The following is a 13,853-nucleotide window of genomic DNA, read 5'->3' on the forward strand; positions in this document are numbered from 1 at the left end:
ATGTGTGACCACGGACGAAAGGGGATGGACAGGGGTTACAACTCACCAACGGGCCGTAGGCGGGAAGTTTTATTGGCAGCACACACCGGGCAGGCGTTGACAAACTCCCTTACATCCTTGCTGAGGTTAGGCCACCAGAACCATTGTTCGACCACTGACCGTGTCTTCGCCATACCCGGGTGGCAGACCGTCTTGTTGGTATGGGCCCAGTTGATGACGTCTCCCCGCAGAGATGGGATGACGAAAAGACGGCCCGACGGACAATCCGCGGGCGGCGGTGTCTCTTCCAAGGCCTCCTTCACCCGCTACTCGATCGACCAGGTGAACCCGGACACGAAGCACCCCGCTGGCAGGATAGTAGCGGCGTCTGAATCAGTGCGCCCTCCCTCGTGGATCCGCGAGAGTGCATCCGGCTTGCCGTTTTTGGGGCCTGGGCGGTAAAACACCTTAAAGTGGAAGCGGGTGAAAAATAGAGCCCACCTGGCCTGACGGGCGTTCAACCTCTTCGCGGACTTCAGGTATTCAAGGTTCTTATGGTCCGTGAAGACAACGAACGGTACTTGCGAGCCCTCCAGCCAGTGCCGCCACTCCTCCAACGCGCTCTTGACCGCCAGCAGTTCCTTATCTCCCACGTCGTAGTTCCTCTCTGCCGGGGTCAACTTTCTAGACAGGAACGCGCACGGGTGAATCCTTCCATCCCTGGGACTCCTCTGCGACAAGACTGCTCCGATTCCTGAATTCGATGCATCCACCTCCACCACAAACTGGTTATCGGGATCCGGAATAATGAGAACGGGCGCAGTAGTGAAACTTGCCTTGAGCCTGCCGAAGGCCTCCTGGCAGGTCCCGGACCAGTCGAAGGTGGTATTTGGCGAAGTGAGCGAATGCAGAGGAGCGGCCACGGAACTGAAGTTCCTTATGAATTTCCTATAGAAATTGGCAAATCCCAAGAACCTCTGCACGTCCCTCCTGTTGGTGGGGGTAGGCCACCGCAGCGACCTTCCCGGGATCCATCCGTATCTCTCCCTCAGCCAGGACGAAGCCCAGGAAGGACACGGATGCCTGATGGAACTCACACTTATCCATATTCACGTATAATTGGTGCTGCTGCAGATGCCGGAGCACCTCTCGGACTTGTTGAATGTGAGAGGCTAGGTCTGCTGAAAAGATGAGAATGTCATCCAGGTAAACAAAGACAGATCTGTTCAGGAACTCCCGGAGCACGTCGTTAATGAAGTTCTGAAAGACGGCGTTTGTCAGTCCAAAGGGCATCACAAGATACTCATAGTGCCCTGTGGGGGTGTTGAACGCCGTCTTCCACTCATCCCCTTCCCGAATCCGCACCAGATGGTAAGCGGTGCGCAAGTCGAGCTTGGTGAAGATCCGGGCTCCCTGGAGGAGTTCGAATGCTGTAGAGATAAGCGGCAAAGGGTACCTGTTCTTGACTGTGATGTCATTCAGTCCTCGGTAGTCGATGCAGGGTCGCAGCGTGGAGTCCTTCTTCTTGACAAAAAAAAACCCCGCACCGGCTGGTGAAGATGAGGGGCGAATGAGTCCGGCTGCCAGCCAGTCCTCGATGTAGTCCCTCATGGCTTGATGCTCTGGTCCTGTTAAAGAGAACAGTTTCCCTCTGGTAGGAAAGGTGCCTGGCAGGAGTTCAATCGCGCAGTCGTATGACCGATGAGGCGGTAGAGACTTTGCCTTAGATTCAGAGAAGACCTCCCGTAGGTCATGATAGCAGGACGGCACTGCGGTCAGGTCCAGGGCGGTACCAGGTTCTGTTAGCCGAACCGGCGCGACTTGAATACCCCTGTCTCTCCGGACAGCGAAACAACGACTGAGACAGTCCTCACCCCAAGTCTTGATCTGACCCGTGGTCCAATCTATGTGCGGATTATGTTCTTTGAGCCACGGACTGCCCAAGATGATGTCGCTACTACATGCGTCGAAGACATGAAAGCTAATTCGCTCCGAGTGAGCGTCCGGAAAGCTCATACGTAGCGTCTGAGTACGATGTGTAACCCGACAAAGGAACTTGCCGTTGGCGGCATAGGCGTGACGAAACCGTTGCGTGGGGAAGGTTGCCGCCCCCAGCTCCTCGACCACGCGGGGATTTATCAGGTTTGCTTCCGACCCAGAATCTATGAAAGCCGTCACAGAGCATGAACGGGAGTCCGTTCCCAAGGTGAGGTGAAGAAGGGACCTCCCTGACCCCGTCGCGGTGTACCGCACGCTCACCGGAGTAGCGATCCTGATGTCAGAATGCCCTGGTCGAGTCGGGCAACGGGCGATCAAGTGTCCCAAACGCCCGCAGTAAAAACAGCGTCCCTCTCGTCGCCGACGTAAGCGCTCCTCCGCTGAGCTGCCGAGCCCCTCCACTTGCATGGCTTCCGGTGAAGCTGACAACACGGGTGGCCGGGAAGCGGAAACAACCGGACTGCGACTCTCCCTCTCCTCCTCCCTCAGGCCCTCCATCTGTCTCTGCACGGTGAGGCGCTGGTCCACCTTGAGGGCCAATGCGATGAGGGAGTTAAGCGAAGGCGGAAGATCCATGGTCACGAGGTGACCACGGATCTGTGGGGACAGTCCCTCGTAAAACGCGTCATGGAGGGCTTCCTCATTCCAGCGGCTCTCGGCAGCCCGAATCCGGAACTCAATGGCGTAGTCGGACACGCGGCGACGCCCCTGGCGAATTGTCATGAGTGACGACGCCGCCTGGCGTTCCGGAGCCGCATACTGGAACACCTGGGTGACCGCGCAGACGAAGCTCGCCCATGAGCGGCAGGTCTCCGAGTTACGGCTCCACTCGGCCTCCGTCCTCCCTGTCATGTGGGAAATGACGAAGGCGATCCGGGAGCGGTCCGTGGGAAAAGCGGAAGCTTGCAGCTCAAAGTGGAGATCGCACTGCGGCAGGAAGGGCTTGACGTTACCGGAGTCGCCTGAGAACCGCTCTGGTCGAGAGAGCGGAGTGATGGTGGCACGGGAAGGCACAGGAGCGGCCGGGCTAGCTTGGGAGGCTAGCCACGGTTGCAGCTGGGTGCAGAGCTCCTGGATCTGGTGAGTCATACCCTGGAGAGCAGCCTCTTGCTCACCCAGGCGTTTGCCCTGCACTTGCAGCGCACGGCGAATGGCTTCAGAGTCGGCTGGGTCCATGTTCTTGGCTAGATCGTTCTGTCACGGACGAGACTCGGGGGTGGACCCAAATGCACGACTCAGGTGAGAGGTAAGCAGTGCGGAATAAGCCTTTATTCGTTCCAATGTCGGTTACCAGGGAGTCAGTCCAAACAAGCAGCAAGATCAGTAACGGCAGGCTTACGGGGTAGGTCGGAAGACAGGCGTTGGTCGGTACACGGGAGGTAGACGTCAGGAGTACGGTAGTGCAGAAAGGAGGCATGAGAGGCAACGATCTAGCAGAGTCTCTGTCGTCCCCCGGGTCCTATATGTACTGGGTCTAATCGGAGGTCATGAGGCGCAGGTGTGACCCTTCCGATTAGACGGCCACGCCCAGCCCTGGCTGGAATCCAGGATCATGACACTAACGATCATAAAATGTGAAGCTCCCACGAGGAGGTCAGAGAGCTCAGGTGTTTTAAAACATTTCTGATACCTCGCTCAGGAGTTCGGTATCAAATTTTAATAGGTTCGTCGGAGATAGGCACTCAGAAATGAAGACAAGACACACTTCTGGCTACCAACAATTGGCACTTTATTGGTCCTACACAGAAATGGTAACACAAGCACAAATCACGTGGTATGAAGCTAAGTAATATCCAACCAGCTCTTAGAAGAATATCCAGCTCTTACCGTGTGCCAATAGGAGGGAGAGCCAACACCCCAGGTAGAGAGGAGCTTCAATACCGGCTGGGCGTCCGTACGCAACCCGCAGCAGACTCTACCGAGAGTATCCAAAGTTCTCCTTTTATACTCTAAGCGTGTGCGGAAGGAGGGGTGAGTGGCCAATTCATCCCGCCTGACGCCACACTATTCTTTGTTACCAACAGATGGCGTTGCACGACATATAACACAAAAACATCTTTTTATGACATTGCTGGTTATCCAAACATCCTTTTATGACATTGCTGGTTATTCAAAGCTATTGCGATCGTCTTTTAGGTTATACAAAGCTATTGCGAAACATATACGAAGCTATTGCGAAACATCTTTTAATTATGGAAAAACAACACAATAAAATTATTCTTACTTCATCAGGTTGGGGGCGCACATTACTGTAATATATCTAGATGTGGAACATAAGACAGCGAATATCATATCAAAATGGATATGTATACATTTTTTTTTTTTAACCACTCTATACCTGTATACGACTATACAATGTGAGTTGTATTTTTTGTTTTTCATACATACCTCAAGTCAATACGCTATATTGACTTTTTGAAAATATTTTGGGAAAAAATTTGCGCTTTATCGATAAGAAATTACAGTAACTGAGCACATTGGTGACAGCATTCATGGCATTTGTGATTTTCGAGGTGAAATGGTCCAAAGTTCATCAACTGTCTCAGCATTCACAGTCTGTGGCACAGCCACAGTCTCCATACACTTAGTGGCAGCACTCTTGTTTATGTACCTTTTCCTAATAGAGATAGAGGTTGTCTGAACTTTTGGAAGAATCTGTAATTAAAAAAATACACAAAAATGGTCAGAAAAAGCCATATCCTCAATATCAGTCTATAGAATTTCAACATCCCTAGAGATGACCTGGTCTAAGATGTGACATTGAGTGTGAGTTGGACTCCTAATATTGTTGAGAGAGGTCAAATGTATCTAGTATTGCAGAAAGTTCTTTGGATTTTTTTTCATGTTGACAATATGTTGTCATGTTATGACAAAATAGTTCTACTCAGTACAAATAACTGACAGCAGTTCTGAAAAATTCTCCATAAATTTTCCATTGTATCTTGGAGTTCTATAAATGATTAAAATGATAACCTTTGGGGTCACCCTTAACTAAAAAACACAGATATTCAAAAGAGCTAAAATCACCCAATAAAATTTCTGTACATTGAAATAATGATTTAAAATAACAGCAATATCACCACCTTTTTCCCCTGTACGACACTTGTTCTTAAAATTAAAATCTGCTGGTGTAGCCTCATTTATAATATTACAGCTACTTTCTGTTAACCACGTTTCATTTAATAAAAAGTCCAGACCATAGGTTGTAATAATGTCATTGATTTGTTACCCAGTGACCTGATATTAAAAAGAGCCAGTCTCGCAGAGATGGCTTGAGAGAATGGTTCGATAGACTCACATTTTATCCTCTCTAAGTTGGAAGTTCTACTTTTTTGGTGCCATATCTTAGTGACCAACTTTATGTCCCCTGTAATTACAGGGATGAAAAATGCCTGATCTCCATAGGGGTCTTGGTTATTCTGGAAAAAAACTGGTAAATATCAGTCAGATTTACAGATAGTCTTCATGGGTGAAGGAGGGCCTTTTTTCTTAGTGGACGAGGGGGGATGGGAGGAAGATCTTGGCATAGTATGGGCTGTCCATCCTTGACAATAGTCTTCATCTTATCCATCAGACCCAACATTGCATTCAGGCTGGAAGAGGGGTAGCCAACATCTACTCCGGGTTGTATGGTTCTTGTAGTCCTAGAGGGGAGATTCTGAAGTGTGGATGTCTCCAATGGGGCAGGAAAAGGTGCGGGAGAAAAGTGCTAGCACATTCCATTTGTCATTTGCTCATCAGATTGTTTGGATGACGCAAATGCATCTGTGTGCACCTTGTCTCGCCTTATCTCTTGTTCCTCTGATTGTTTGGGAACAACTGGATCCTTTTGTCCTTGGTTTTTGTAAACATTTTCTTTACAGGGTGGTGAATAACACACACAAGTAGAAAATGTTGGCAGCTGATAACTTAACCCCTTGTCTATTTAGACAGAAACCATCTGCTTTGTAAGGATTTTTACACTCCCAAAAAAGGCAGAAATTGTCAATGAAACTCACGGGTAGTGCAGTGCACAAGTTGCCTAACCACCCATTCAATTGATGGAGTCTCGAGAAACGTTCATCTCCAGATCGTACAAGTGAGAGAGGTCTGCTTATAAAAACCTCAGCATCCATCCCTTGCACTTTTGTTAGGAGATCAATGAAATCTCGCTTCAGTACCTCTGATTGCTGCTTGAGAACATCCAGGGCCCCTGCGTGTATAGTGACAGATTTCACAGTCGGGTGCTGATCAGTGATCTCCCGGTTTTTTTTTTTTTTTTTTGAGATATCAGACACCATGTCATCCGTAAAACAGTACTTTGGTGTTCCTTTCACTGCAAAAGCGTTTCACATCCTTGATGGCTCCATCACCACCCATTAATGTTTGGGGTGCCAATTTTTTCTTGGATAATTTACCTTTCAGTGGTGGTGGAGGATGAGCATTCTTGACCTGGGTCTTGTAAGAGTGCCTCAAATCTATTTGTAAGTCTGATGTAAATATTTTGCACTGAATCACATTCTTTTTTCTTGCTCTTCACTGTAATGACTGTCCTTGGGCCCTCACTTGGTGTTGAGGCGAACCGCAACGCAGGCTAGCCAGATTTTTCGGTAATCTCCCGGTGCTTTTGTGTCTTCCTTTTTAAATGTCCCACATGTTTGGGCTTTGCTCCCAGTAAATTCCAGGAAGAACTGCTGGGATGTCCGTTATCCTTTCCACAGTTCACGTCAGTCCTCATTGTTGAGCTCAATCTCAAGCTTAACATCACAGAAGAAAAAAAAAAAAACAAAAAGGATTAACACAGCCCGATATGACGGACATGAAGACAAGGGATTCAGTCGGATGACTGTGTCGATTATTATTAAGGAGAAAGCCCGTATTTTAGCGCACGCCAAGGGTTTCACCCCAATGAGGAATACAGTGATTACGAAGGAACGTTTTTTTGTGAAGACCAGGTTTCAGATGCTGGCCTTCACCCTGTGTGGCGTTTACATGTTCTCCCCATGCCTGCGTGGGTTTACTCCAGGCACACCGGTTTCCTCCCACATCCCAAAAACATGCCTTGATTGGTGACTCTAAATTGCCCCTAGGTGTGATTGTGAGTATGACTAGTACTGGTCCGTGGATAGATTGGTACCGGGCCACCGAAGAAATAATGCATTTTCTGTTGTATTCATTATCCGAGTCTGAACAATCTTTTATTTTGAAAAATGACCGGATTCTCTTGGTCATATCTCGGTCACCTGAGTGCCAAACATTTACCCCACAAGCTAGCAAAACGAGTAAAAAAAAAACATGAACGTGAACAGAGGCATATTTGACATGTTTCAAACATTAGCAGAAATTTTGTATAAGACTGACCATTCATTCTCACAGCGTTTCCACGATTTGCACGTCTTTGCGATTAAAAGAGTTCTAGCACTACTTCCCAACAAAAAAGGGCCCACAAACTGCCAAGGAATGGATCTGTGACCCATTTATCAACAAACCAGGTGAACCCAGCATGTCTGTGCAAGAAGATGATCAACTGCTGGAGATCGCAAACGACGGTGGTTTCAAAAGTATTTTAGAGATGACTCTGGGATCAAAGGCATGGCAGAATACCCAGCGATCTCTACCAAGGCACTAAAAACCCTGTCATTTCCGACATCCTATTTGTGTGAAGCAGGGTTTTCTGCAGTGGGAGCAACCAAACAAACAAAACAACAGAATAGACTGGACATAAGCAATACATTTCGGGTGTCATTGTCTCCAATTAACCTGAGATAGGACAATTTCGTTGCAGAGAAACAAGCTCAGGGCTCCCATTAATTTAGAGTTATGGTGAGTTAAAATATTCATGCAATTTTTTTGTGGCCTATCTGAATTTAATTTTGAAGGCATGTTTAAACGTTAAGATAGCACAACAGAGAGTCAGAGAGCGTGAGGGTTGTGGTCACCAACCGAGGGAGATGAGGCAGAGGGCAGAGGAGAGGGGATGGTTCAAGCTGAAAAATAACATTTATGAAGTGTTTAATAATAATAAATGGTACTGTGTAGGTATATTTAGATACAAGAGAAATGTGGAATTGTTGGTTCTTGTTTATTTTTCAACGTGTATTTTGTATTTAATTTTTTCATTATCCAGCCATTTTCTTAGCCGCTTATCCTCACAAGGTTCCAAGGGGTGCTGTGGCCTATCCCAGTTTTCCTTGGGCAGGAGGCAGGGTACACCCTGAACTGATTGCTACCCAATCGCAGGGCACATAGAGACAAACACCGCCCTCACAATCACACCTAGGGGCAATTGAGTTTCCAATTAATTTTGCATGTTTTGGGGATGTGTGAGGAAACCATAGTGTACAGAGAAAACCCACACAGGCATGGGGAGAAAATACAAACTCCACAGAGCCGGGCCTGTGATTTGAATCCCGGTCCTCAGAACTGTGAGGACAACACTCTAACCAGTTGCGCTACTGTGCCATCTGCCTAAACTGCTTCCTCATTGGAAGGCAAGTCAGTTGGATTGAGGTCTTCACAGTAGTCCCTCCACCAACTCACAACGTCCCTGGTTGAGGTCAGCAGCATGCCACCCCCTCGAATCACAGTGTTGATGGCACACTGCTTTCCCCTCCTTGAAATGTCAGATGGGGGACGAAAACTTCCTCGGAGCCGTCCGGAAGTCTTTTCCGATGGCCTCACCAGACTCCCATGCCTACGGTTTTGCATCAGTGACCACCAAAGCTCCATTCGGCTTGGCCAGCCGGTACCCATCAGCTGCCTCAGGAGTCCCACAGGTCAAAGTTGACCGATAGGACTCCTTCCTCAGCTTGACGATATCCTTCACCGTTGGTGTCCACCAACCCCCACAGGACTCCCCAAGGGATATGGTCGAACACCTCCAAGTCAACAAAACACTAGTAAACTGATTAGACGAACTCCCATGGACCCTCAGTGAACGTGCTGAGCTTGTGTGTAGAGCTGGTCCACTGTTCCACGGCAAGGATGAAAACACCTTGCTTCTCCTGAATCTGAGATTTGACTTCCCGGCGGACACCACTCTCTAGCACCCCTGAATAGAGCAGGGAGGACTGTGATCTCCCTGTAGTTGGAACACACGTTCCAGTATGTATTTATTTTAACTACATATAAAACTGTGTACAGTGCAAGTGCAGTGGAAATTTTTGATAATGCATGACAACTTCTTCTTCTTTTCCTTTCGGCTTGTCCCATTAGTCATCTTTTTCCATCTAAGCCTATCTCGCGCATCTTCCTCTCTTAACACCCACTGTCCTCATGTCCTCCCTCACAACATTCATCAACCTTTTTTTGGGGCTTCCTTTCGCTCTTTTGCCTGGGAGTTCCATCCTCAGCACCTTTCTGTCAATAGACTCACTAGGTCGCCTCTGAACGTATCCAAACCATCGAAGTCTGTTCTCTCTAACCTTGTCTCCAAAACATCCAACTTTGGCTGTCCCTCTAATGAACTAATTTCTAATCCTATCCAACCTGCTCACTCCAAGTGAGAGCCTCAGCATCTTCATTTCTGCTACCTCCAGTTTTGCTTCCTGTCGTTTCTTCAGTGCCACCTTCTCTAATCCATACATTATGACCGCCCTCACCACTGTTTTATAAACTTTGCCCTTCATCCTAGCAGAGACTCTTCTGTCACATAGAACACCAGACACCTTCCACCAACTGTTCCACCCCACTTGGACCGTTTCTTCACTTGCTTACCACACTCACCATTGCTCTGTATTGTTGACCCCAAGTATTTGAAGTCATCCACCCTCTCCCTTAGAGGTTCACTATTCCTCATCTGCCCGTCTCATTCACGCACAGATATTCTGTTTTACTTCGGCTAATCTTCATTCCTCTCCTTTCCAGTGTAAGCATGTTCAGAAGTGATGCAAAAAACACGTTCCGAGCTGCTTGACGTACTACAAGCGCATTTACGTCAAAAGTCATCAACATAATGAGCCATGTCAAAGGAAATTCTGTTACACCAGGGGTGCTCAATGTGTCGATCGCAAAGCAGTTTTGGTTTATCATGTAACAGCCTCAACCCAAGCATGAAATAGAACTTAATCAAACCTTTTCAATGAGCCAAACTATTCATCCTGTAGAAACTGTTTCGAAACAATTACTTCCGGTTCAGGTCGCTGGCACAGTCAATTCGGAGAAGCCCGATGAATGTGCATCTTCTTTTTCAATATTAAATCATTTTTTAGTAAAGATGGACGGTTATTGAAGATCTGGGTAGATATACAGGAAAGTATATGTTTGATATGTAACGCTTAAAGGTCTCCACCCACCCAAAACGGAAGTCTTTTGGGGGTAACATTTCACATTATTATGTGAAACGTGACTTTTTTTTATTTTTTTTGGTGTGGCAGTAATACGCTCCGTAGGTAACAACTCCATACTCTGGTATAACAACTCAGTAAGTTATTTTAAGGCCTTGAGATTCCATCCCTAATCACACCTGCAAGTTTATATCTGCGAGCATGACTGGTGGACCACACCCGTAACTTTATATCTGCAGGCATGACTGACCACACCTTTACAATTTTCAAATGTGAGTGACCGCAACCAGCAAGTGGCAGTGTTGAATTGAGCTTCTTAAATCATTCTGTAGTCAGTGCCTCACCAATCATGAACCTCACTGGATGTTATTGTTTCGGAAAGGAAAGTAAAAACGGCTACCGGAAATGACCAAAACATGCCGAGGAAATTCCACCCTACTACATCCTAGTCAATACCGCCCGGAGTGACACCTCTAATTTGGAGAAGAACTGCAGCACAATTTCAAAACTACACGTGTGGTTTGCGTTTGAGTATAAAGGCAAAGTATGCTCAGGAGAGTCGCAGTGATGTCAGCTGGGTTGCCACACGCGTGAGTATAGAAACAGCTTAAGACTTGATCATTTGATGATCAATGCTCATAAACCATCTATTTGGCACAGGTGGTTGTCATGATTGTGTGTAATGGAAGCTTCCATGCTGAGTCATCCAGACAAACCGTAACTGCTTAAAGGTACATACAGGTTTTGGAGAAATATATACTGCCATCCAGGCAATGTCTTTTTCTTGATAATGTGTGCATTATGAAGAGTAAAATACGACAACGGAGACCCCGGACTGTTGATTAGCTGAAGCTAACAAGAATGAGAGAGAATTCCCCCTGCAAAGCTTCAAAAATTTGCTTCCTTAGTTCTTTCGCTCCCAAACCTTAGTAAAATGTTGTTAAAAGAAAAGGTGTTGTCATACAGTAGCACACATAACCCTGTCGCAGCATTTTGGGAAGGTGTTGCAGCCAGAACATTCTAAGTTCATGATTATTTGCGAAAAACAATAAAGTTCATCAGTTTTAACGTTAAATATATTGTCTTTGTAGTGTAATCCAGTTAAATATTGGTTGAAGATTATTTGTTTGACACAAACACTCCCAACTATTTTGGAATTAAGGTTGCATTACACTTGGTGTCTTCAGGTTCCCATTGAAATATACTGTATTTTTACTGAGCTTTTTGATCATTAAAAATATGGAAGACTCAAGCACTTTTGTACAGTGAATAAGTTTATGTACCTATTTCTTTCTGTGCTTCGCATTGTTTTTTAATTTCATAAACCCAGGAAAGGTCCTTGGACATCTGAGTTTACTGATGCTCCTTTTCCAAAAATTGCAGATTAAAAGTGAACCAAAGATGGACTCACAGTTTCGGATTGGTTTCATTGGTGCAGGGAACATTGCTTTCGGCATTGCGAAGGGCATCTTGTCTGGTTGGTAGTAATGAAAAGCTGACATAACTCAGCTGTTAAATGCAAGACTTAATAATGTTATTTTGTCATTAAAGGTAGTGTTCTTCCTACAAATGTCAAAGTGAGTGCACCATCTCCCAGGAACCTAGGACGCTTTCAGGTAACATTTTCCTCACAACCAATATAATCTTTTTGCTTGTTTCTCACTGGCTCAATGAATTACATATCTTCCAACCACTACGGTTTTGCCATATTGAGTGGAGTTTTGTATACGTACCCAATTTTGAATTTCAGCTGCATAGATAGGAAAATATGGTGTTTCATAGGGGACACAAGATCAGAGATTCCAATCAATTGCCTGTTAATCTCAGTGATCACCTGTGTGTACAGTATTTCCTCATGGTGGGAATGTGCATGACAACAGCCAAAGTTGTCATTTTTCTGCCCCACTTCCATTTGCAAGTTGCCATCAGTTGCCATAAATCAGTCCCTTTTCAGCAGAATTTGTGGTTTTGAGCTCAAAATGTTTTTCCTCGAGTGGTGAGGAGCATCACCCCCATTGCTGATGTCATTGGCTGTTTGGTACTCCTTTAACCTGGCAGTTATATGCATTCCACATATTACCCACCGTTGAAAAAAATTGTACCCACACCTGCTCGACGCTTCTCACCATGGCCAACTCCAGAGTGTAACAAATTACAACCATTCTAAAGAGGACTGGTAGCAGAGCCCAAGGGGTGTCTGGAGGCGTGTTCGACTATGTAGTCAGAACTTCTCAACCTCAGACACCAGCTCAGTTCCTTGCCTGCCAGAATGATAATATTCAACGTCCCTAAAGCCAGTTTCTGTAGCCAGGGATTGGATTGCCAAGGTCCCAGCCTTTGGCCACCACCCAGCTCACACTGCACCTGACCCCTGTGTCCCCTCCCACAGGTGGTGCGCATTTAGTCTTGTCGACCAGAAAAGCCAGTGGAAGTGTACAACGGAGCGTGGTTTGTATAGTGCCACAACCACAGTCACACTTGACGGGCGTGTCATCGCACTCGCAAATCTGCACAGTCGAGCGCAAAAAATCACGTGCATAAAATTTGTTACGAGTAGGAAAAATTGATATTGAAAGATGTTGCTTATTTTGTGTAGTTTTGACATTAATGTACGTTTATAAACGTTGGTAACAAAACCTAGCCTGATCCTCAACAATCAGTATTCACCCGGAAACAGGAAATGCAAGTTAACCACACTGAGCATGTTCGGAATTGATGTCAAAAGCACATGTTCCGAGCTGCTTCACGTACTGCGAGCGCTTTTACGTCAAAAGTCATCAACATAATGTATATGTACCATAATGTAGTGTAAAGTAGGAAACAGTGTGGCAGAGCAGAGGTCGTTGTTAGAGAAAGCTCCTTGTGATGCCTAAAGAAAGCAGTGGCTTCCTCTTTTAATTTTTTACAGTACATATGTGAATTGTGCCATTGGATTTAACAACCAGTACTCCCTCACTCACATTGCAAAATGCCACAAACTGAATAGCTGTATGTTATACTTTCAATTTGCATTGGATTTTTTTTTTTTTGCACGCAACGCAGAATATGTGAAGAGACTGCATCAGCGATGCACAGTTGCGCACGTGCGCAGTTGAGAGGGAATATTGGCTGACATTTTTCTCTTTTGCACACTCTCCCGCGATCGACAAAGACTGCCTCACGATCGACCTGTCGATTGTTCACCTCCCACAATACCTCTTCGACTATACAGTGAAGAAAATAAGTATTTGAACACCTTGCTATATTGCAAGTTCTCACATTTAGAAATCATGGAGGGGTCTGAAATTTTCATCTTAGGTGCATGTCCACTGTGAGAGAGATAATCTAAAAAGAAAAATCCAGAAATCACAATGTATGATTTTTTTATTTTTTTTTTAACAATTTATTTGTGTGCCGCTTGGTCAAAAAAGATGTTTCTGTTTGAGTAATTATTACACAATGGAAGAGGCTCAACATGACGGTCAATCTCAATCAGAGTGGAGCCCCATGCAAGATATAACCTCGTGGGGTCTCAATGATCCTTAGAAAGGTGAGGAATCAGCCCAGGACTACACAACAGGACTTGGTCAATCACCTGAAAAGAGCTGGGACCACCGTTTCTAAGGTGACTGT

At 46.0% G+C, this 13,853-nt stretch overlaps 1 protein-coding gene across 4 annotated transcripts in view; it reads left to right on the top strand.

The window, feature by feature from the left end:
- pycr3 (pyrroline-5-carboxylate reductase 3) overlaps positions 1-13,853 on the top strand; it is a 38,219-nt gene that overhangs the window by 5,964 nt on the left and 18,402 nt on the right. For all 4 annotated transcript variants that reach the window (XM_061825297.1, XM_061825300.1, XM_061825299.1 and 1 more), the window contains exons 2-3: positions 11,625-11,718; positions 11,793-11,857. In XM_061825297.1, the coding sequence (XP_061681281.1) occupies positions 11,625-11,718; positions 11,793-11,857 (159 nt within the window). The remainder of the gene's footprint in view (positions 1-11,624; positions 11,719-11,792; positions 11,858-13,853) is intronic.

The sequence above is a fragment of the Syngnathoides biaculeatus genome, chromosome 7, assembly GCF_019802595.1.
Source record: "Syngnathoides biaculeatus isolate LvHL_M chromosome 7, ASM1980259v1, whole genome shotgun sequence".
NCBI classification, from domain to species: Eukaryota; Metazoa; Chordata; class Actinopteri; order Syngnathiformes; family Syngnathidae; genus Syngnathoides; species Syngnathoides biaculeatus.